The 24,764-nt window shown below is 52.0% G+C and overlaps 1 protein-coding gene across 1 annotated transcript in view; it reads right to left on the reverse strand.

The window, feature by feature from the left end:
- ANPEP (alanyl aminopeptidase, membrane) overlaps window positions 1-24,764 on the reverse strand; it is a 67,664-nt gene that overhangs the window by 308 nt on the left and 42,592 nt on the right. The window contains exons 13-14 of the mRNA XM_034784909.1: window positions 6,769-6,919; window positions 6,351-6,413 (exon numbers count right to left, since the gene is read on the reverse strand). Coding sequence (XP_034640800.1) covers window positions 6,351-6,413; window positions 6,769-6,919 — 214 coding nt within the window. The remainder of the gene's footprint in view (window positions 1-6,350; window positions 6,414-6,768; window positions 6,920-24,764) is intronic.

Consider the following 24,764-nt stretch of genomic DNA (forward strand, 5'->3'; position numbering starts at 1 on the left):
GTGCCTGACAGATTCATAGATTCCAAGGCCCATAGGGACCATTGCGATCCACCTAGTCTGACCTCCTGTATAGCACAAGCCAGAGACCTGCCCCCAAGTAATGCCTAGGGCAGATCTTTTCAAAAAACATCCCAGCTTGATTTAAAAATGGTCAGTGATGGAGAATCCACCATGACCCTGGATAAGTTGTTCCAATGGCTAATTTCTCACTGTTAAAAAGTATGCCTTATTTCCAGTCTGAATTTGCCTCGCTTCAACTTCCACTCATTGGATGGTGTTACTCCGTTCTCTGCTAGATTGAAAAGCTCATTATCTGTTCCCCGTGTCGGTACTTAGAGACTAACCAAGACCCCTTAACCGTCTCTTTGTTAAGCTAAACAGACTGAGCTCGAGTCCACCTCTATCAAGCGTATCTTCTAATCCTTTTCTCATCCTCTGGCTCTCCGTGGAGCCCTCTCCAATTTAGCCACCTTCTTCTTGAAACGTTGGCCCCAGAACAGGGGATTCCAGCAGCGGTCACGTCCGTGCCAAACACAGCAGTAAAAGAACCTCTGTTCTCCTACTCGAGAGCCCCTCTTTAGCCATCCCAGGATCGCATTAGCCCTTTTGGCCACTGCGGGTACATCTACCCTGGAATGAAAGACGCGCGGCCTGGCCTGGGTTAGCTGACTCAGACTTGTGGGGCTCAGGCTGTGGGGCTAAAAATTGCTGCGTAGACGTTATGGGGCCCGGCTGGAGCCTGGGCTCTCGGGCCCTTCCCTCTTGCAGGGTCCCAGAGCCCAGGCTCCCACCTGAGCCAGAACGTCTCCACTGCAATGTTACAGCCCCGCGGCCTGAGCCCTGCGAACCCGAGTCAGCTGCCCTTTCCAGGGCAGACGTAGCCGGGGCACACGGGGAGCTCACGTTCAGCTGATTATCTGCCACGACCCCCACATCTTTCTGTCCCTGCCTCCCAGGAGAGAGTCCCCCATACTGTCAGCATGGCCCACACGCTTTGTGCCTAGATGGACACATTTCGCCGTATGAGTAACGCAGATCATTGCGTGTGTCCAGCTCACCAAGCAATCCAGATCATTCGGTGTCAGTCAGTGTCCTGGGCTCTTCCTTCGTGCCCCCTCCCCCAACCTTGGGGCACACAGCGGGCATCAGCAATGACTTTGTCTTTTCTTCCAAGCACGGGCAGCGGGTATCGTGGGTCAGGAGGCTAAACCTCCCCAAACAGACCGCCCCACCCCTTTGGAGCGGCACTGCCACTTACAGCCCCCCTCACCAGCCCACCCTGTCAGCTGCTGGGTGGGGCCCCACCACTCGCTCCTCTCCGCCCCCTCCCCGTCACATGCCCTTAGGGCAGGAGGGGCAGCGGGCTCGGGGAGGAGCAAGCAGCAAGGGGGGCCCTATAAAGGTGGGGGCCGAGCAGGAGCAGGGCCTGGGCCGCGGGGAGAGGAGGCCAAGCGGCACTGGAGCAGTGCGCAGGGCCATAGTTCCCTCTAGGGTCGCCAACTGTCTAATCACACAAACCCAAACACCCTTGTCCCACCCCCGCCCCACCCCTTCGCTGAGGCTCTGCCCCACTCACTCCATCCCCCCTCCCTCTGTCGCTCGCTTTCCCCCTCACTTTCTCCGGGCTGGGGCAGGGGGGCGTGAGGCTCTGGGCTGGGTGCTTTTTGTGGAGCCTGTTGTAAAACTAGGCAAATATCTAGCGGAGTTGATGTACCCCCTGGAAGACCTCTGCATACCCCACTGCGTGCCCCATTGAAAACCTCTGTTAAACCTTATCACTTTTATTGCTGTCCTTTGGACTCTCTCCAATTTTGTCCACATCTTTCCTAAGCTTTTTTGCAACTGCACCACATTGCTGACTCGCATTCAACGTGTGATCCCTAGTTGTCCATTGGATTTCTCCTTCCCACGTGCAGTACTTTGCACTGGTCTGTATTGAGTTTCATCGTGTCGCTTTCAGAGTGACTGACTGCCCGCCTACCCCGCGCATTCCTCAGAGCCGTCCCGGGGCAGGGCAGCGGCTGAACTGGCCCGGTTGTTTCTGCAGGGGGCGCTCAGCAAAGGGGCTTTGACTGCAGCTCCTTGCACTGTGGAAAGACCAGAGCCTGGCGAGTCAGTCTACACCATCCATTAGGGGCTCTAAAATCCACGGTGAAGGGCTGTGGATGGAGCAGGAGGCTGTGAAAGCTCATGACATAGCCACGAGCACAGCCCTGGAAGCTGGTCCCACACAGCCGGGGGGGGAGGGGGTGGTGCTGCCGCTGCCCTGGGGCCACCCCTGCTCCCTCTGGAGCAGGGCTGCACATAGAGAGCTAGTGACGGGGGGAGGTGGATGAATAGGCTCTGGGATTGGAAAACTCAACTGATTTCCAATGGGACTTGAGGTGTGGGGTGCGACTCAAAGCCTCTAGCCAGAGCCATGGCAAGTTCTATCATGTTGGGCCATCTCGGACCCTCCTTGCACTGGGCCCCAAGTCGCTCTGGCTGGGGAAGGGAGGTGCCGATGGCAGGCGTGAGGCACTCCAGTAAGGATTCAGCTTGGGCGAAGCCCGACGGCCAGCTCCCTGGGGAATTCTGCAGGGGGGAAGGGGGGAAGTTTCTGCCTAGAAGGAGCCCTAGGAATGCTGCACCAGGACATCCCCTGGGTGCCCCACCCAGACCTGGCAGCCTAGTTTTCATGCTATGCTTCCCAGCACCCTGGGGCCCACAGCAGAGAAGTGGGAGCTGCCTTGAGCTGCTGCAGACTTTTTCCCTCCCACACACCTGTCTTTCCCCTTGTGTAAGGCAGAGGGTGAACCAGCCTCCCCAGGTTAGAGGTCAGGTGAAATGGAGGGTGATGGACCCCAGATCGGGGATTATCCCCACTCGAGTGAGGAAAAGAGCCGCCTCGGAGCACAGGAGTTTCACTGGACATCTGGAGAAGACGCTAGGTTGACACGATTGCCATGACAACAACAGAAAACAGATCCGACACCAGACATGGTATCTTCATTAACAGCAAATCTATAAATGAGGGACCAGGGACCAGCAAGCAGTGCAGGGAAACAGTGGGGGAGGGGAGAATGAACAAGTCTCTTTAAAAAAAAAAATCTTATTTTTAAAAAATGGTCATTTCTGAGCCTGAAGACGTGGTGTCAGATCCCCGAAGGGGAATACTCAGAAGCCAGCCTGCACTCCGTGGCCAGGCAGACGCGGGGCTCTGGAATTAGGATTCTGTGTGTTTACTTTCTTAGCACCACATAGAAGCATCCTCCTTCTCAGGGCTATAACAGGCCAGCTGCTCTTAAAGCATGGTCTTCACACACTCAGGTTTGTAGCCAGGAAGATGCATCAAACTAGAATTATCCTCCCATCGGAGCGTGGAACAGGAGCGTCTCTAATATTCTCTCAGTGGAGTTTTTCCAGCAAAGCAATATTTGTATTACGCCAGCTTTGGCAAACAGATACTGTCATTTGCAATACTGTACTTTGACTGTCTTTTCAGCACAGATCAATAGACCTTCAGCTGTGGATGACTCACACCTGCTTTAGCCGTCCAGATAATGGGCAATCCATACATTTTTAAAGGCGAATGCTCTGGAGTGGGATGTTGTAGGCTGGACACATAGGGAGGAGCCTTGACTTCCATGCTTATTCTATGATCATTCACAATCTAGACTTTCCAGCCTACAAAATTAAATGTTCACTGTTATGCAAAACTCACCTGTTCAGAACTGCTCAGATTTGCATTTAAAATCCCGGTGGCACGGCCCATAGATGATGGAGGAGAGGGTCGGATTACTAGAATCATTGCAAGAGACAAGAACATGGTACCAAGGACAGAGAAATATGGGGAGAAAATTCTAGTACTACTTTGCACCTGTCCTGGGTTTTTAATCCGAGGATCTCAGATCACTAACTCAGGTTTATAAACCACCTGCAGGTAGATACCAGGCAGATTACAGGGCTCATTTAATGGATGGGAAAATCCATTTGCAGTGTTTTGACAAAAGTCACTTTCAAAGCTTGGAGCAAAACCCAGGATCCCCATCCTAGCAACACTTCAGATCAAGCAATTCGTTAACATACTTCATGTTAAGACCAATTTCCATTACACCAAATCTCAGGTAAAGTGACTCTTGCATATGGAAGAGCCTACATGAAAACCACAGTAAGTGACTTGGTACATAGAGGGACACAGGAAAGTTGCAGATATACAAACCCAAGCCAGGGCTGGCTGTACAGAATGGGACGCTGAAGGCTGATCCATCTTCTTTTGTGCCTTCACAACTGGTGTTCATGGGAACTGCTGTACTGGTTGCCCTGCCTGGTGACTGCAGCCCGCTACACAACAATTCTCTAGGGCAGAGTACACGGTCTCATCTTGCCCATAGAGAAGGGTCTGTCTACGCTGACTCTGGCTCACAGGGCAGCGCCAATGCCCAGGCTCAGGCTGTAGGAGGGTCCCAGAGCAGGGGCTGCAGCCCGAGCCAGAACGGCTACACTGCCGTTAAATAACCCTGCAGCCCCAGCCCAGCCGCGGGGGTCTAACTGCGGTGCAGGCAGACCCAAAGTCCTGTCCCTGGGGACTGGAACAAGATTGCCAATTAGTTTGAGTTGCCGTGATGGGATTTGTGATAGACGCCTCAGGATTAGAAACTGGAGCCACACCAGAAATCTCATTGCAAAGGCCACCATAAAGCTGTGCCATCTTTCAGTCATTCCTGACCTGGGCTGGATTTGAACCAGCATCCTAGAGCCAGAAGATTCTATCACCCATGACTAATCTCTTGATCCATTCAGTCCCTCACCCAACTGCATGTGTATACCATTTCCGTGTGTGAAAAGCTTGATCGTGTGTGTTGGCCATACAGCACACACAAGCCTTTTATCTGCACACTTTCACCATAAGCCAGCTGCTAAGGTCCTACAATGATCCGATACTGTGACTTTGCATCAGCTGGATAGTTATTTAACACCACAAGGGTGTGGCCAAGGTATAGAAGACAGGAGGGAAGCAAGCAAAGCAATTTACTGAGGAGTGTAGAGTTTGAATTCCCATCTCCTAATTTAACTTGCCCCTTCGGGGCTTTCGGCATGATGTTCTGCCAACCTAGAGAGATTCCCACACAGCTCGCCAGGATGGGTCCCTTACCCCAGCTCACACATCTCATCTGAATTTGAACCTGCACATCAAAGGCATCTTAAGAAGGAAGAAGTATTTTCTGGTTATGATCCTCAGATGTTGTTAGCAGTATTAGAAGCACAAAGAACTGCCAGAAAGGTATGGGATAATATTTACCTGACCTACTTGCTACACAAAAATGGTTGGAATGGGAATTTGATAAAGTATGTGAATGATAAAATATATGGATGCCAGCTCAAGACCTTAGTTTTCTTAAGGCATAAAAAGTATAAATACAATGATATTAAAGATTAAAAACTACATGCTTCATTTTTTCTTCTCTGCAAAGAATTCATGGAATGCTGATTGTGTTGCACTATGGGACTGTATGCTGGAATACTAAACAAAACCCAAGAAGTAAAAAACAAAAAAGAGTCCAGTTAGGATACCACCTCTGCTATGTTCTGACAGTATAAGAATGCCGAAAAGCGCACTGTTTTTTCTCCGATGCTTAGCCGAACGGGCGGCCGTAGAGATTATTTGCCATTTGGTCTGTTCCTCATGGGCTTGCCAGGCTGAAAGTCCAACGTCAGAACAGACTCGATGCACCCATGTAATAGGGGCTCCTCCTCTGGGCCACCTCCACCCCTCAGTTGGTGGAATTTTTTCCTGGGCCAGATATTACAAGCCACCCAGAGAACAGCATTTGCTGGAATGTCTCATGGCAGCCTTGTGACAGGTCTGAAAAGCATAGGACACCATCCGTGGACAATGGCCCCGGGGTCTGTAGATCAGAGTGACCATAACCATCTGATTACAAATGAAGTCGTTCCACTTTATGCCCAATAGATAAAATTGGCCTGGGGTGTGGAAAGCCTCCAGCTTTGCCCATTCCGAGTGGCCTGGGGTCCATGCTTCACAGCCGTACAGCAGTATGGAGAGGATACAGCTGCAATAGATACAGAACTTGGATGTCGGGCTGAGATGTTGGTTCCATATTCATTGTTAATGACCTATGGCAGACGCTGTGATGCCAAACCTGTGAGGAACCTCATGTGAGAGTTGTAGGAATTGGTGAGTATAGAACCAAATAGCGAAGACTGGAGACTGCTTCAGAAAGATTGGGGTTGTGCGGGGTCTGACCCTAGGTTCGGCAGCTTTGTCTTTGACCATGAAATAATGGAGGCCAATTCCTCCTCCATTTGCTGGAGCGCCTTGCGAAACCTGCCGGGGCTCTGTACGTCACCTGCATCGTCAAGGTCTGAGAGCGAGAGATCGGCCACCTCGATGCTGTGGATCGGGCGGAATGCTGCAGTATGAAATCCATTGCCCGACAAGAGAGCAGGGGCCAGGACACAGCCCTGCCTGACACCAGAAGCAAGCTGACCCCATATTTTAATAAGCACTTTACACAGGTTAATTGACCAGGCCTCATAGTACCTAGTTGGGTGGAGGAAACAGAGGTGAAGTGACCCACCCAAGACCACCTGCTGAGCCAGTGTCAGAGCCAGGAGTAGAACTCAGGAGCGCTCACTCCTAGTCCTGTGCTTGAGCAGCAGAATCCCCTCGAGCTCAGACAGGGAGCTGCTGTCTGTCGTTCGGGTGCTCGATACGCCCCAGGCCAGAGGGTCAGTTACAACCTCGTGCGTTTTCCCACCTCTCACCGTTCTCCGGCTGCGACAGGCGCCTCCTGCTGTCTGGCCGCTGCAAAACCCGTCGGGCGTCCCCATCTGCGTAAACAGGCGTCTCCTCTGCACACCTGAGCCAGGTAGGCTGGGGGCTCCTGCTCCCTCGATAGAGTCCCACATTCCCTCCCTAGGACGGGATCGAGGGGAGCAACGTGGAGCTCTTAACGGCTTGCCGAACCGGTCCTGCCCTGCTGCTGTTTCCTTGCAGGCATGGGGGGGGGGTCAGTAAGTGGCCTTCATGAGGGCAGTTTCCCTGAAGCCTTCCCGCAGTCCCTCTTGGGCACTGGGGGGCTGCCGTCTGCTCTCTGCTAGAGCCGCCCAGCAACTGACTGGACCTTCCTGCTTTTAAACTCTTATTCCACCCAACGTGAGTGACGGGGCCAGAGGGATGGGGCCAGCCTTTTCCACAGCAGCTGTAACCTCCGGCACAGGTGCGGGGTTCATGCAACTGTGGACACACACACACACACACACAAAACTTCCGCTGGGCCGCTTTTCTGGAGAAGGCTTCCAGGCCTGGCCTTGGCCCAAAGTGCGAGGGAAGGGGAGCCTTTGTGTAAAGTTTGGAGGAGGGTCCCGCTGACTAGTTTGATTCTTGTTGTCTGTAGGCTGGAATCATTCTTGGTGTGAGCATCATCCCTGGGCAAACCTCCTCCTGAGATGGGACAGAAAAACGGAGCACCCCAGACTTGCGACATCTGAAGAGTAGGTCGTTGCTGTGCAACCCCGCCCCATGGCTTTGGGCTACATTTGCAGATAGTTAGGGCCCTACCAAGTTCACTGTCTGTTTTGGTCACTTTCATGGTCATAGGATTTTTAAAAAAAATCATAAATGTCATTATTTCAGCTATTAAAACCTGAAATGTCAAGTTGTTGTAACTGTAGGGATCCTGACCGAAAAAGGAGTTGGGGGGGGTCACAAAGTTATTGTAGGGGGGTTGTGGTACTGCTACCCTTAATCTGTGCTGCTGCTGGCGGTGGTGCTGCCTTCAGAGCTGGGCAGCCGGAGAGCGGTAGCTGCTGGCCAGGAGCCCAGCTCTGAAGGCAGAGTCACCGCCAGCAGCAGCGCAGAAGTAAAGATGGCCTGGTATGATATTGCCACCCTTACTGCTGCGTCACTGCTGGTGGAGCGCTGCCTGGTGCCCAGCCAACAGCCACTGCTCTCCAGCCACCCAGCTCTGAAGGCAGCGCGGCAGTAAGGGTGGCAATACCATAACCCCCCCCCCAAAATAACCTTGTGACCCCCCTGCAACTCCCTTTTGGGTCGGGACCCCCAATTTGAGAAACACTGGTCTCACCTGTGAAATCTGTATAGTATAGGTTAAAAAGCACACAAAACACCACATTTCACTGGGGGAGACCAGATTTCACAGTCCATGATGCATTTTTCACGGCCATGAATTTGGTAGGGCCCTACAGATAGTCTAATCAAGCCCCCCTACATACTCTGCAGCAGGCTGGAGCCAAGTTCTCTGGTGAGGCCCCTGGTGCCTCCTGGGCTCCCCCCGTGAAATGTGAGCACCTTCGGTTAATTTAAAGCCAAGGTCTGGCGTGAATCCCGTCTGAAGTGAGAAGCCCCCAGGAGAACTGGCTATGGCAGCTGGATATTCTTGGGAGTTTATTTTTACAATTACGGTTTCAGGAGGCTCCAGATTTTGGCCCTGAGAATGCTTAACTGTATGGGGGAGGTGCTGAAGGTTTTGCAGCTGGCTATGGGATGTTTGGAGATCCTGGCACTGCACAAGGCGTGGAAGACAGACTGGAATTATGGAGGTTTCTCCTAAAGAGATCAGCTCTCAAAATAACTCCGTGCCGACGTTTGGTGTTTGGTTTCAAAGTTAGTGCCCAGGTGTGGTAACTGGGATGGTTCATGCCCTAAAGAGCAATGGGCTCAGGCCGTCTGGAGACGACGTCAGCGCTGCAGCAGCTCCCATCCAGCTTGTGCTTTGAAAGGTTTCCTTCCCAGCCGTAAGCGTCGCCGGTACCGACAGCCAGCTACGACCGGACGTGGTCGTCACCGATGAGGCCCAGAAAAAGATCTCTCTTGTTGACATCACGGTCTCCTTGGAGAACAGGACCCCGGCATTTCGTGAAGCCCGAGCTCGTAAGCTGGAAAAGTACGCCCCCCTGGCTGACACCCTGAGAGCGAAGGGCTATGATGAGCAGATGGATGCCCTGATCGTCGGAGCCCTGGGCGCCTGCAACGAGCGTGTGCTGCGGACCTGCTGGATCGGTCGACGCTACGCACGTCTCATGCGGCGCCTCATGGTCTCAGACGCCATCCGATGGTCCAGGGACATCTACATCGAGCACATCACCGGCCACCAACAGTACCAGAAGGCGTGAGCCAGAGTGACATCGTTCTCCAGCTAGGAGAAAGGGACCAAGTGACCTTCTCCGTTGGATCATATGAACTGGAACCATAAACTCCCTGAACATTAAATCTCACCAAATGAGGGTCAATCCATCCTCATCATCATATCCACTCATTATCATCAACACCCGAACATAGCCACTTTAGGAACTTCATACCCTCATATCTCAATGTCTGTACTTTGACTCATCAACCTTTTACCCCCAATCAGGGATATTGCAGATTATGTATTCCTCATGCCACCTTATCTTAAACCAAACTTTGCACCCTCGATAATCTGTATGTTATTCCCTGATAACCAGAAGCTTCTCTGCTCAAACTCTGTTCACTATTCTTTTTTTAATATCATCTTAATAAAAGTTAGAGACAGAAGCACAATCCTGCAGCCAGCAAGTTCTGGGCTCTGAACACAACAGCTGCGGGACACTTTGTTCTCTGTTAGAATTGTAGGACTGGAAGGGACCTGGAGAGGTTTTGTAGTCCAGTCCCCTGTGCTCAGAGCAGGAAAGTGCTTTCCTGCTTATTGTAATAATTCAAACTTTTAATGTTAAGCCCCAACGCTTTGTAAGTTTCAAGGAAAAGGCCCCAACATATTTTCCCTTTACTGTCTAACATACTATTACATTTGAAGACACTTACAGGGTTAGAAGTTAGACATAATCTAATGAACATTGTAATGACTTCTCAGTCGAGAGCTAAAGAGAAAGTGAGTTTCTAAAATTAAACCAGCCAAACAGAAGAACTGCATAATTTTGCTTTAATTTCATTTGGAGGAATAATGATGTTCAGTTTAACAATATTAAAACCTGAAGATTATTGGGTCAAACCCCTCTCTCTGCTCCCATGCAATTGCGAAGTGTACATGAAAAAAGGCCTGAAAAATAGTGCCCCTGATCAGCTGCAGCTGAAGTTAGCAGCAACTCCCTCTTTGCAGCAGCGGTCACAGCAGGACTTTCAGTAGCACCTGATGCTTCCTCACTCCTCTGGAATGGCAACGAACTCCACTCTTCTGTTCAAGCCACACGTTTCTAGACTCTGCTAGGGCCCCGGAGCTGGATTCTTCACTCTCGACTGCCACGGGCGTTTTGGGGGAAATCGTCAGAAGCGTCTAGCTCCCGTTTTCAAAAGAGACTCACACTTTGACAGTTCTCACTGAAAGCTCCTGGGGCGTTTCTGAAAGTGGGACAGCGCTGTAATTGGACCTCGATGCTTTTGAAAATGTTGCCCTTCGCCATTCGTTTCAGAGCATCTCAAAGTCCTACTGCAGCAGCCCAACTACTAAGAGCCGTCAGTGTGGAGGGATGCTCGGTATTCCCTTGTTGGATATCGCGTTTGTGAGCGATTTACCCAGCTGTAGAATAAACCACAGCTTCCTTGAGGGAAAATTAGTGATGTCAAGGTTATTACTGCCTCCCATAAGCTCTTAACATAGTCAGTAAAAATAGTATTTTGCGGCATATTCATAATATGAAATAACCACATTATACTTGAAGACAATAGTACATGCTTTTATGATTGTGTGGATATGTACACATGTAGTGTATATCATAGTGAAATGGATGGGAAGCAAACTATCATGATTCTCTAACATTAAGAGCTCTCATCTTCTATTACTAATATAAATACTCATTTCTGTATCCAAGACTTTCCAACCAAGAAGACAAGTTTCCATGTCTTTTGATGTACAGTTGTCCAATATTTTTGCATCAGTCTTTCAAAGAATCATTTGAGCAGAGCAGAAATAAGATGTAGGGGCGCTCGAATTCATGGATTAAGAAGGAAAAGATGAAAAGCACAAGGAGATGTGTTGTCAAGGCAACCACCGACTGTAGGAATGAGAGAGAGAAGATGAAGTGAACACAGTCACCACTTGTGGTATTTATGCCAACACTGCCTACAGAAAAGGAAATGGAATCAGAGAGCAACCACTGAGCTTCCTTGTTACAGCGCTGTTTGGACTGTCTAGAATTATGGGAACAACAAGGAGTCTGGTGGCACCTTAAAGACTAACAGATTTATTTGGGCATAAGCTTTTGTGGGTAAAAAACTCACTTCTTCAGATGCATAGAGTAGAAGTGAGGTTTTTACCCACAAAAGCTTATGCCCAAATAAATCTGTTAGTCTTTAAGGTGCCAGACTCCTTGTTGTTTTTGTAGATACAGACTAACACGGCTACCCCCTGATACTAGAATTATGGGACACTGTATTAGGGACATCAGTTTGCGAACAGTGTTGTGCCACCCCTCAGAAATTCTCTTTTCCATATCACAGGCGGGAGAAGGTGCAAACAGGGATTTAAAAAAAAAAAAAAATCTGGTGCTTAGAGTCACATGTCCAAGAGCCAAGTCATTTTAGGACCAAAAAAAGGCCAGTCTGCCTTGACTTCCCTGCTCTTCTTTAGCTGAGCTTCCTTGCACCGTGTCTGGACCACTCCTCCCCCTTCTCCAGGCAGGACTGGAGAGTGACCATCCTGCACAGCAGCTCCTCTACCAATGGGTAACTGGAGACCTTGGGCCCAGCTTAGCTCTCACCCCGGGTAAAGGGAGAGCAGCTTGGAGGTGAACAGAATTACAGCCCGTAGAACTGGGGGGCAGGAGCCCAGAATCAGGCCCACTGTTTCCAGACTGGGGGTCTCACACCTGGTGAGGATGAGAACCCTCACGGCAGAGACAAGTGAATCTCTCTGGCCAGTAATCGGACTAGATCCCCATAGTGGTCCCTGCTGGCATTGGAGTCTATGAATCAGGGGTTGGTTTGTACATTCTCGGTCTCCGGAACAGGAAGTGGGCTCAGAGGCATTTCTTGCTCTGACCCCTACTATAGTCTCTGTCATGCAGGAGGAACCATTTGTCCCGGTTTGCACCCCGAGTTGTGCCAGGTACAACACTACTGCCCTGTTGCCCAGAGCGCTGGTGTGTCAGACCCTCTCCAGACCGAGTGTTGGAATCGCCAAGGAGCCGCTCACCTGTGCAAAGCTGCAGCTCTTGGTTTTTCCGTACAAGCCTCCCACCCTAAGCCTGGGCAGCATGAGCCCCTGGTGTTAGTGGGGTTGGCAGTGCCCACGGGCTGCTCCTTTTTAGTCATTAGATTTAAAGCACCTCTTGCTGTTTTATGTGACTACTTCAGCTACACGTCAGCCAAAGATACCCCAGACCTCAGGACACTAGCAAAGGGGCACACACAAAAATCATGAACTCGTCAGACTTTAAGGCCAGAAGGGACCGTTGTGATCATCTAGTCTGCCCTGCTGCACATCAGACCAACGAACCTCACCCACCCACTCCTGTAACAGACGCCCAACCTCTGGCTGAGTTACTGGACTCCTCAGATCATGATTTAAGGACTTCAAGTCACAGAAAATCCACCATTTGCACTAGTTTAAACCTGCAAGTGACCCGGGCCCCACGCTGCAGAGGAAGGTGAAAACTCCCAAGGGCCTCTGCCAATCTGACCTGGGGGAAAATTCCTTCCCATCCCCAAATACGGCAATCAGTTAGACCCTGAGCATGTGGGCAAGACCCGCCAGACACCTGGGAAAGCATTCTCTGTAGTAACACAGAGCCCTCCCCATCCAGTGTCCCATCTCCAGCCGTTGGGGACATTTGCTAATAGCAGTTGTCGATGGGCAGCACATCATTGTAGGCGTCTCATCACACCATCCCCCCCATAAGCCTATCAAGCTCAGTTCTGAAGTCAGTTGGGATGGTTGCCCCACTGCTCCCCTTGGGGGGCTGTTCCAGAACTTCCCTCCTCTGACTGCTAGAAAGCCTTGTCTAATTTGAAGCCTAAACTTGTTGATAGCCAGTTGACAGTCATTTGTTCTCGTCAGCATGGGCATTTAAAGAATTCCTCTCCCTCCCTGGTATTTATCCGTCTGTTGCATTGATAGAGAGCAATCTCTCCCCTCAGCCTTTGTTTGGTAAGGCTGAACAAGCCAAGCTCCTGAAGTCTCCTCTCATAAGACAAGTTTTCCATTCCTCTGATCACCCTAGTAACCCTTCTCTGCACCTGTTCCAGTTTGAATTCATCTTCCTTAAACATGGGAAACCAGAACTGCACACACTATTCCAGATGAGATCTCACCAGTGCCTTGTATAATGGCAACAACACCTCCCTATCTCTACTGGAAATACCTCGCCTGATGCATCCTAGGATTGCATTAGCCTTTTTCCACGACCACATCACATAATCATTCTATGAGTCACCAATGACCAACCAATACAACCAGGTCTTTCTCCTCCTTGGTCACTTCTGTTATATCCCCAGCAAAAATTCTAGTTGTTAGTCCCTAAGTGCATGACCTTGCACTATTAAATTTCATTCCCTTTCTGTTACTTCAGTTTTCAAAGGTCCTCCTGCTCTTCTTGTCAGATATTCTGGTTCTCCTCAGTATTGGCAATACCTCCCAACTGCGTGTCATCGGCAGGTTTTATTAGCACACTCCCACTTTTTGGGAGGTCACTAATGACGGCTGAAGCTGTCAGCCGTTGAGAAAGACAACAAGTTTTCACAAGTGTTTTCACCAGTTCATTTCACATGGTTCAGATCTTCAGATGCTGTTCTCTGATCTTGCAAGGAGTGGCTCACCTCTTCCCCCAATTGTTTTGTAAAATTACTTCTAGCTCAAAGCATTGCAATTCTGTATCGTCACGTTGTTGACATTTCACGTTCTGTTCTGTGGCAGTTATACTAGACGGCTTTGGCCAATGGGGAGAGAGAACAGGGAGTGACGGATATTCTCACTCCCAGCATGGAAGCACCGCTTCCAGTTCCATGGTTAAGGCAAAGTTGAGCACTGCACTTAAAACAGAAATTCAACCCTGGTATTATTTATGACGACCGTAGATCACCACAAAACAATAGCACTTCGGACCAGTTTTTAAATGGGATTTAGGCACCTAAATTCCCACTGAAATGAATGGGACATTAGGTGCCTAAATCCCATTAAAAATCTGGCTCTTACTTCAAGCATAAAACAGGTTGTGCTGAGGCTCTCTGGCCTGCGCTTGGTAGAAAGTCAAACTTAATGATCCCTTCTGGCCTCAATAAAAAACCATCAAATCAATGAATGAATTTCTGAGGTTGTAAAAGTCAGTTACTTGGTTTAATCTTTAACTCAAAGAATGGCTCCTTTGAGAATGTAGCACCGTGTCTCAGACCATTTTGGCCCCAAATTATCTCAGAAATGATGAGTTTGAAGGGTTTGTGGTGGTCCATGTAGTTAGAATTCCCTGAAATTCTGTGCACAGCAAATATTTGAGAAACTTGCTATGAATGAGAGGAAGAAAACTGATGGTTATTCCTAAGGAAACGTTTCACCTGCACAAATAATTGCACGCTTTCAAAATGGCAGCAGTCTGGGGATGGCACCTCTCTGCCTCCTCACAGCTTAGGGGACCACCACTGAGGTAGCTTTCCCTTATACCTCATGGTCTTCCTTTCTGCCCTCTCCATCCCCCACCCCACCCGGTCTCCTGCATCTCTTCAGCCTCTCTCCTGCTCCTCGCAATCCCCAGTCTAGCTCTCTGTCCAATAAAGCAGCCACCATCTTCTCTGACTGCAGCCTTCAAAACTCTGGGAGTTTGTGACTGTCTATCATGGAGGCAGACACTTCCACATGCTGAGGTCATAGGAAAATGGCTACCATCTTGCCTGGATTCAGGTCCATTGAAAGAGAGAGAGAGTTGGCAGCCATTTTGAACTAGGGCAATTTCATAAGACTGAATCAGGAGTACAGAGGTCATGTAAAAGCCAGATTTAATTGCCAGACTCACAATAAAAGAGTTTACAAGAGCTGGTCATGCTAACAGACTGGTACACAGCTCAGAATGGAGGGAGAAGGGAAGTGGCCGGGAACATGCACACTCTGAAGGTGGGACCTGTCCCACATCCTGCATCCACCACCACTGAGCCTTGTGACTCCAGACCAAAGTATTTATTTATTTCTACTCTATTAGTTTTGGCTGTGGCAGTACTAGTAGGTACTGACGTGGTGGCAGAGAACCCATCCTCGTTCCAAGCAGGATCACAGCAGCATAGCTGTGAACTTTACAACTGCTCTACTTTGACTAGTAGGGGAATCATTTTTTAAAAACTCAAATAACTCCTAGTTACCCCTTTTGACCTGAGCATTTAGCCTAGATTTAGGATCTTTGGGGTTTCCATTAAGAAGAGAAATGGATTTTAGAGTCAGGTATTTTGTGGATACAATCCTGTTTATGAATGTGCACAAGGTCTGGTTTTCTAAACTTAGTAGGAATCAAACAGAGGAAGTTTCTTTTCTCAGTTCCAAGCCTCTTTCCAGACGGCATACTGCCCAAAAAGCTCTCTAGGTTCTTTCATGACCCCCAGTCCCAGGCTTTTCTGGCTGTGTCCTTGGCTTTCTGCTGCCTTCTGTGCGTTTCTGCCCACGGACACCTCCAGCCAAGACCCCGCAAACCCCCTCTGCCCACAACGCTCACTTTGACTGCCTTGCATATGGCCTGTGTTGTGGGTGTGGCTCTGACTGTTTATCAATCTTACTCCAAGAAGGAATTTACCCGCATGTTACTTGTATTCTGAATCAGTGGTGGCTGTCAGGCCCACCAGCTTCGAACAGCGTCTCACCCAATCACCAGCACAACACTAGCGCTCACCACCAGCTTAGCTAGGTTAATACAAGCTGCAGACACACGTCACGGAACAGCACACAGAGCTCCTTTGCGTGTTAAGAGTTGGCAATGCTTGTTGGAGAGGGCATGGGCTAGGCCAGCCAGGGGACAGGCCCATTCAGTCAGTCCGCAGCAGCACTAACAGAAATCAAAAGGCATCCCCATTACACCAGGGGTGTGCATTTGGCCCCAGGGCTTCTTTCCCTTCCCTCTGCACCGCCTGCCCCAGCCTCGAGTTAGTGCTCGTGTTGAGAGCAGGGTATCCTGGGAGAGCAATTCTCTGGGCAGTTCTTGTTCTGGAGCTAGTTGCGTAGAACGGAGCACTGGAAGGCTGAGAGGTTTTGACTGGACACACGGTCTGTTTCTGTTCCCTGATTGGATGAGAATAACTTTTAGGATCAGGTTTGTAGTGCAATTACCAATGAACACGACTCAGAACTCACTTTCCTCATTTCAAGTGTTCAAATAGTTGTGCAAAGTAAACGTCAGGACAAGCACAACTAAAGCAAGAACTCTAAACTTGTCGAGGGATGATCCAAAGGGAAGGTTTTGTAGCACTGGCCTAGCTCTGACCTGCTGTTTGATGTACAGCTCCGTACACTGTGAGCACAGAACTAGAGGGCTGACAGTTTAGAAGAGAAATAGAGTAACTAGAACAAAAGTCATACGGCAGCAGCAATTATTCAAGGGCTGGAACAGGCTCTGTTAGCGAGCCAGGGGAGCAATCAGCCATGCCGACAGAAGAGAAGCCCATTAGATGGCCCAGGTGACCATTTAATTACCGGCCCTGCGAGATCAAGGGGGCCCGGTGGTAAGTGCAGAGATTGAAGTTACTTACTTGAGGCCAGAACATTTGAATTAACTGTGTGAAATGTCAACTGTAATTGCAAAAGGAAAAGCACTCTATCCAGTAACACATTGCAATAGCGTTTCTATTTTCAGACCTTAACACAAGTTATTAGAGTCAAAGTCTAATTAATGCACAACACTGTCATGCAAACGATGGATGGTGACCCAGATTTCCCCCAACTCTAAATGCTACTCAAAGAAAGGGTTTAAACTTTTGTTCGCTCTTCAGAGAGGAGTTCGATGGGGAAGAGTTTGAGAGTTTCCCTGTCCTTAGGAGTGGAGAAGGTTAATGGCTCTGCACATAGGCCCACCTGGTTTTATTTCAAGCAAAGAATAATTACTGCTTCTCTGCCCACTGGTGTCCTTTTACTTCATTTTCAATTACAGTGCAGAGTAATAAACAGAATTAATCTCATACAGTGACCTTCACTTGGGCTTGAATAGGAACACAGGTGATGGGGTGGAGCCGAGCTTTGGGGACATCTCCCAGTCTGAAAGAGGAGATGCGGGGCCCTCTTTTGTGCAGGGTTTGGCTTTGCAACAGGAGAAGTGCAGGGCGAAGGCTGGACGCCATGCTTGAGCCAGGCTGCCACCAATGAATGGTTTTGAAAACTTGTCTTTGATTCCAGGTACTTTGTACCAGGAGAGCCAGGGGCGCTGGGTAGCTACTGAACATTGCTGGAAACTAGAGCAGCAGAGACAGCTACAGCACCTCAACAATCCTGGGGTTAGGTAGCACAATGGTGGCTTTGCAGCGTTAGAGCGTGCTGGGCCTGGCCAATTCCCTTCCTTGGGGGCTGGGGAGTCCTTGCCGAAGCATGGTGTTTATGCCCCCCCTCGAAGTGGGTCACTTCGGATTGGCTTTATTCCGATGAAGCTGACAAGTTTCCAGCCAGACCAAGTTCTGCGAGCTTTCCAAACACACCTGCCGGTCGGCCCAGCAGACTCAAGTCAGCCCATGTGCACTCAGGCCTCAGATGGTCAAACCTGGCCTGAATCTCAGCTGTGTAATGAAACCCCAAACCACGGGATGCCCACGTTGGGTCACTGGCAGTGCTTCCCTCAGCTCGACACACCCCTGAAACCACGGCATGCCCCTGCCAGGAAGGTCATTCAACTCACTAGCCAAATCAGCCTGGGATGGAGTCACATTCTTGCTGTGAATCACTGCTGGAAAGATCGAGGGGAAGCCTCACCCCCTCCAGCTATTGGATACAAGCCGATGCAATCTGTGCTTACCCACCCACTGCACTCCAGTGTCAGACCGGTTTGTTCCGGCGGCTCTGCGGACAAGGTATATTTCCCATTTCAAATATTAGGGCCGCCCAGTGACCTGGTTCCACACCCTGAGCACAGCCCAGTTTGAATAGTTACCCGAAAGGAGAGCAATCAGCGACTTTTTTAAGGTCAGGCTTCACAAACCCCTGGCTGGGATGATTTAGTTGGCGTTGGTCCTGCTCTGAGCAGGGGGTTGGACTAGATACCTCCTGAGGTCCCTTCCAACCCTGATATTCTCTGATTCTATGATACTTCTTGTAGCGATGCGGGACTCACCCCTGTGGCGCCTCCTGCTGGCTGTCTCTGGGAATTAGCTCGTCCAGCCTCTGGAGCGCCCTCTGCAGGCTGGTGTCCTGCTGCCGCTTGGTCCCCCGTGTCCCTCCCAGACCCAGTGTCCTGTTATCTGGGGTGCTACCCCCGCCCACAACAGTAACCCCTTTGTCTCAGAGTCTCCCCTCCCCAGGGAACCCCCACCCACTATCCCCACCTCGCCTCAGTATAAGGCTACTGCCAGTCATTGTCTAGCCCCGTGCCCTGGGGCAGACTGCAGTATCAGCCTACTCATCACCAGCAAGGTTGGGTCTGGACCTGTTGCCTTTGCCTACCCCTGGGTTGCCCTCTGCAACCCCCAGTACCCGTTGGCCTTCTGCTAGGCCACAGCCTGGGGCTTTCTAGGCTGGAGCTCCCCAGCTCCTCTGCCTGTCCCCAGCCCTGCTCCACTCAGGTTCTCTGCTCAGGTCCGTCTCCTCTACAGCTAGAGGGAGTCTGCTGAGCTCCTGGCTCCCAGCCTCTTATATAGGGCCAGCTGAGGCCTGGCTGGAGCGTGGCCCAGCTGCGGGTGCTTCCCCAATCAGCCAGTAGCGGTTTTCCCTGCCACAGCCCTCTCCAGGGCAGGAGCGGGGTAACCACCCCACTACACTTCTGTTTAAACACAACCCTTCCTTGAGTTACTATGGCAGCGTGTCCAGGCTGGCCGGCATGGCTGTATTTCTCCTCAGTTTAGTCCTTTTACAGAGATAACAGGATTTCATAGCAAATTGTCCCCCCTTCTGGTAAGTCAGCGACCCGGAGTAGTTCCCGTACTCCAGAGACATGCGTCAGAGTCAGACACCGAGCTCAGAGCCTACAGAGCTGCTTGGAAACACGCAGGTGCACAGGAGTGCTAACGTCTGTGCCGATGGCCAAGGGAGCTGGGGAGTCCTCCGGCACGGCAGCCCCCATAGCACCATCCACACCTGGGGGGTGTCCGAGGTCTGGTCTGGGTGAAGACAAGATGTGACTGGGGCTGCTTCACACCTCCCACTCCTGCCAGCATAGCAGCCCTGGGACCGTTAGCAGTTTTCAGCGAGGACTGGCCTGCTCTCCGGCTGGAGCAGAGGCTACTTGAAACACACACACCCACACACACACCCCGAGCTGCTCTGTGCACCCCCCAGCTGTAGCCGAGGATTTGTAGCCGGGGGGAGAAGGAAGGTGGGTGTGAAATTTAAGGACGTTTGCTGCATTTCTATGACCAACAGGCTGTTAGCTCTACCCAGAGCAATGTGGGGTCCAGCCCATAGCACCCCAGAGGACTCTGGGCTGACCAGACGAGTACACCCCAGCTGCTTGGCTAAGTCCTGGGACCCCTTCCCCTTGCCGCCCCTGCCCCTCCCATGGGGAGGGGGCCCTGCAGCTCTTGCTGGGGCAATTGAAATATTCAGTCGGGCAGGGAGCAGACCCCAGGTTGCCCCCCCGAGTGCTCGAACCATCACACGCTAGAGAGTTGCTCTCGTTCTAGGCCAACAATAGTTCATACAGCATAACCAGCTACAGCGGGAGAGACAGACCCCGCCCCAGGAAGCGCAGTGGGCTCAGAGCACTGAGCTGTGCGGTTAGGGCCCTCGCCTGGGAGACCTAGGTAGGTTCAGATCCCTGCTGGGCCAGAACTCAAACCCAGGTGAGAGGCTCCACCCCCCTGCCTGCCCCCGCCGGCTGTCTCCTGACTGCTCATTTCCTCTGCCCGTACTACAGATACCCAAAGGGGAACATTTTCTTTCAGGTCAAACAAAACCGGAAACATTTCCAATTTCTTCACTTTGCCAAGGAGTCCAACATGTTGTGAGTTGAACGGAGACAAAAGTAATGGTTTTCCCCAGAACTGCCAGTGAAGGGCGGGGCGGGGGGGCGGTATTTGCCCAGCTCTAGTAAAGATAATGCCTAGGCACAAGGGGGATGAATTAAGGTTGCCCCAGCAACCTCAATTCTGGCATTTCCTAGCTGCCGAGTGCTTGAGTCTGCAACCTTACTAGTGTTCTTTTAGACCAGTGTGTGTGAGTGTGTATATGATCTGCTTTAGCGAACTAGATTTAACACAGTGTGTGACAAAGCAAACGTTCACGGATACCCCTCTCCCCCAAGTCCCAGCATGCACATAGAGCAGGACCAGAGCGGCAGGAGTCCTGCGCCTTCCCTCACAAACACACCTCAATATTTTGACTCAGACTCGTTATTTGTCATTTATATCCATTTCCTTATTTTATGGTAATCACCCCACCAGCTCCCTGATCTAATTCTGGATGGCAGGTGGGTGGGGAAGAGAACTCGGAAGACACGGCTTCCTTTGCCGCACGCCCCCAGAGCCCTTTGGGAGAGTTGGAGCTTGTGCGCTGTGGAGTCCCGGCCTCGGGAACAGCATTCAGAGCTCAGCCTGGGACACTGACTGTTTCTGGGGCTCTCTGTAAACTCCCAAGAGCAGCGGCAAACCCATGCACTGCTCTAGAGCACGTGCTCTGCATACATGCCAGCTGGTAGGCAGCTCGCGGGCAGTCCAGGAGAGCGATCGGAGGCAAACAGACCCCGGAAAAGACAGCTTTGTCCCTTCGCTGGCTACAGTCAAACCAGACCCGAATCCCGTCAGGTCTGATACATGCAGGTTCCCCTAGCATCGAGCACACTGCCCCAGGAGCTGCGCCCGGCGCTGGACATTTTGATACAGCTGCTGCCACTATATTTGCTTCTAATGCCTTTAAGAAACTGGTTGTTTTTCAGACTCTTGGGTAGTATCTGATTCATAAGTCTCCTTTCGCTGGTGACTTGCCACGTCCATTTAACAGAAGCCCGGTGGGCTGCAAAGCCGTCTCTACAGGAAGAGAGGCTGAGGAAGTGTCTCCACTTGGGGAGGGGGGGGAGAAGGGGAGGCTCTCGTCCATTCCTTTCACTGAAGAGGAAATGAAGAAACATTGGCAAGTGGCCGGTAGCAAAGTAAAGGACAGTAGCACTTTGTGTCGGGACCACGGGGCAGGATCCCAGGTTGGAGGGAGGTTATTGATCAGAGTCAGTGGGCGTTCGTCACAGCGTTTACAAATGAATGTTCACCCTTCGTTTGGAGAATCAAGCCTTGCAGCTGCACATGGGCTTCCTGGGCTGCCTGTGCACCGTGGCAATTGTGAGCACAAAAGGACAGGGAGCTGTGTGACCGCACGCACCAACGGCTAGTTCTGATTTGCAAGTGCAATTGCATGAGCGATTCAGTGTGCAATGGGCATGCACCTCATTTTGAAAGTCAGGCCCCAGATGTCCATGTGTAGACAGGCCCATCCCAACAGAGTAACGCTGTGGGCGGGAGTGTGAGCACATTTCAGGGGAGATTTGCATGCTGGGGAAATGGTTCAACAGGAAAACAGCAGCAGGTCTTTTCCTCACAGCCTAGCACCAAGGAGCAGAGAGCGAGGTATTAACTGGCTCAACACACAAACTCCCCCGGCTGCAGTTCAGCCCAGCCCCAGGAACACTGGGCCCGGGCCCCCTGCCTTCCCCAAGGCATTGTCCCTCCTGCCTGCCAAGCAGCCACGTGTACCCACCTTCCACCAAGGGCCTGTGCAAAAGAACCCTGCTGGGGGGAGCACCCTAGTCACCAGAGGCCAGGGAACGCCCCTTTGCCCAGCCACAAAGGGGTTTGGCCTCTAGGGAGGGGAACATGGGGGTTCACTCCCCATGCACTGTAGTTCCAGACAGGCCCAGCCTTTGCTTGTATTGGGAGGAGAGAGACAAGGTACCAGATCTAATTGCTGGAGGGAGGGGATCCTTCCCCCTCGGCTGGCTCCCTGCGTTCCAAGCCACACGCCAGTCCCTCGGCAGGCCGTTTCATCCCAGGGAAGCTGCACAGCCCTGGTGTGACGGCTGTTACTGGAAGGGGCTTACCCAGCGTGACGAACTGGGACTGTTCTTACTGTGGTCTTTGAATGCTGAGTGGGGAGTGTTGGCTGGGAAGGCAGGGGAGTGTGGCTAGGACCGTCTGCATTGGGGGATGGGAGACTGACCGAGGGAGGATACCTGAGCATGTAACATAAGAACCCAGGAAGGGGTTAGAGGCCAGGTGACACCTCTGCCCGGGAAACTGAACAAAGGCTGGGGAGGGAGTTTGAGAGCTGGCTGGTGGAATGGCTGGGAGGCAGACGGGACTCTGACCTCCCAAGGGGGCCGAGGTGCCCTGGGACCCCAAGATGCACCTAATTGGGGGGGGGGTCCTGTTGTCTGTGCCTGCAAGACCTGTCTTGGACTGTAGTCCTGTCTAAATAAACCTTCTGCTTTACTGGCTGGCTGAGAGTCACGTCTGACTGTGAAGTGGGGGGTGCATGCAGGACCTCTGGCTTCCCCAGGACCCCGCCTGGGCGGACTCACTGTGGGAAGCGCACGGAGGGGCATATGCTGAATGCTCCCAGGAGAGACCCAGGAAGGTGAAGCCATGTGAGCCTCTTGCCCCAAAGACAGTCTGCTCCGAGGGAGAGGAGGCTCCCCAAAGTCCTGACTGGCTTTGTGGGGAGCAGTTCCAGAGCATCGCCCGGGGACTCCGTGACACCCAGCATCTCCTGCCCACGGATCAGCCTGTGCGGGCTGGAGGGCCCTGTGAGGACTGACCGTCCCTGCTGCAACTGCACAGGGCGAGAACTGGCAGACAGCTAGTGGGATGCTGGCAGGACATCGCTTCACAGGTGATCTGCCCCCTGCGACAGCCCCGGCTTTCAGGGAGTTCTCCAGTGGCAGGACCCCAGGACTCCCTAACTTGTTCCTGGGTTATTTTTAACCAGCAGTTGCTATAGGAACATCAGACCTCCTTGCAGGGACACATCCTCTTCTGGAAGCACAGCAGCACTGGCTGCCTCCTGGCTTCATTAATTCACCGCGTAGGAGGCCCCGGATCTTAGAGACGCTCGGTGTTAGCAAAACCCAGACAGCCACAATTCCTTCCCGTGAGCTGGCCCGGAGACTCCCTGCCTTCAGAGTCACTAGCCACACCAACGCGACAGCTCGCTCCGTGGCTCAGGGAGACATGCGGCTACGTGATGCAAGCACAGAGGGGCTGGCTGTCAGGGGTGAACCCTGCCTTTGCGCAAGGGGCTGGACGAGGGGACCTCGGAGCTCCCTTCCAGCCCTGCATTGCTAGGAGTGGATTTCCCATTGGTTTAGCACAAACAGGGTCTCCTCAAACCCAGCGTGTGACCCTGTCTCTGCCTCAACTTCCCCGCTCCCCTGGCCAGCTCACCCGCCAACACATCCGCAGGTTCCCACCAGTGTCATTGCCTCGTTCCCTTTCCAAGGGACGCTCTCAGTGTTCAAACACAGCTCAGCATCGACCCAGACCCGTAACCACGTCCCGCCACTTGCCCCACAGCTGCTCTCCAAGGAGAGGACGCAGGATTAGCCAAAGGCGGAGCTATGCCCAATCTCTTCCTAGGGCCATCCCACCTGTAACAGGCCCCCAAGGAGATTAAGACCTTGGTTTTGCAGGGTGCTGGACACACGGCAGGAGACACAGCCCTGCCCCACAGCGCTTACAATCTCACTGGACACGACAGACCAAGGGTGGGGGACAGGGGGGTGTAGCGAAGTGAGAGTCACCGGCGCGGCGCCTCCTGCTGGTCGCCTTGGGAATTAGCTCTCCAGCATACGGAGCGCCTCCTACTGGCCGGTGTCTCACCTGCTTTAGGGCCCCCGTGTCCCTCCCAGACCCTCGTGCCCTTACCCTGGGGTTCTGCCCCAGCAGTACCCCCACACGCTGGGTCTCCCCTCCCAGGGGAACCCCCAACCCTCTAACCCCACCTTGCCTCAGTGGCTACTGCCAGTCACCATCTAGCCCCCACTCACTGGGGCAGACTGCAGTCTGTAAACCACTCATCAGCACAGGGGGTTGGACTAGCTGGCTCTGCAGCCCCACTACCTTTTGGCCTTAAACAAGGCCTGCAGCCTGGGGGGTTTACCAGCCTGGAGCTCCCCAGCCCTGCTCTACTTCAGATACTTCACTCTCAGGCAGGCAGCCCTGCTCCCTCCAGGGCTAGAGCGAGACTCCTCCAGCACCTGGCTCACAGCCCTTTTATAGGGCCAGCTGGGCCGGATTGGGGCGTGGCCCCAGCTGTGGCTGCTTCCCCAAACAGCCTCGCCTTTCACAGCTGCATTCCCCTCCAGCGCTGCTTTTAACCCTTGTTTCCCAGGAGTGGGGCAGCTGCCCTACTACAGGGGATTATCCCCATTTAACCCCAGCTCGGCCTCCATCTTACGGCCCCATTCTGGGCTTTGTTTAGTCTTGGTGCTCAGAACTTCTTCAGGTGCGAGCCGAGCAGGGAGCCATGGCTCCGAGCATCAGCAAACTCTGCCAGAGCAGGCCAATAACCCGGGTCGTCCGCCGGCTGCCGAGACCGACCCCAGCTCTTCCCAGCCGAGGAGCCGTGATTCGCAGGAGGATTGCCTCTTTTACGCAGACATGCCTCCTTGTTTTCAGCCAATTGCAACAAGAAATTAACCTTTCAGGACCCCAGACTGCGTTGTCTATGGTGGGACCCGCT

Source organism: Trachemys scripta, chromosome 10 (assembly GCF_013100865.1).
Source record: "Trachemys scripta elegans isolate TJP31775 chromosome 10, CAS_Tse_1.0, whole genome shotgun sequence".
In the NCBI taxonomy this organism is placed as follows: Eukaryota; Metazoa; Chordata; order Testudines; family Emydidae; genus Trachemys; species Trachemys scripta.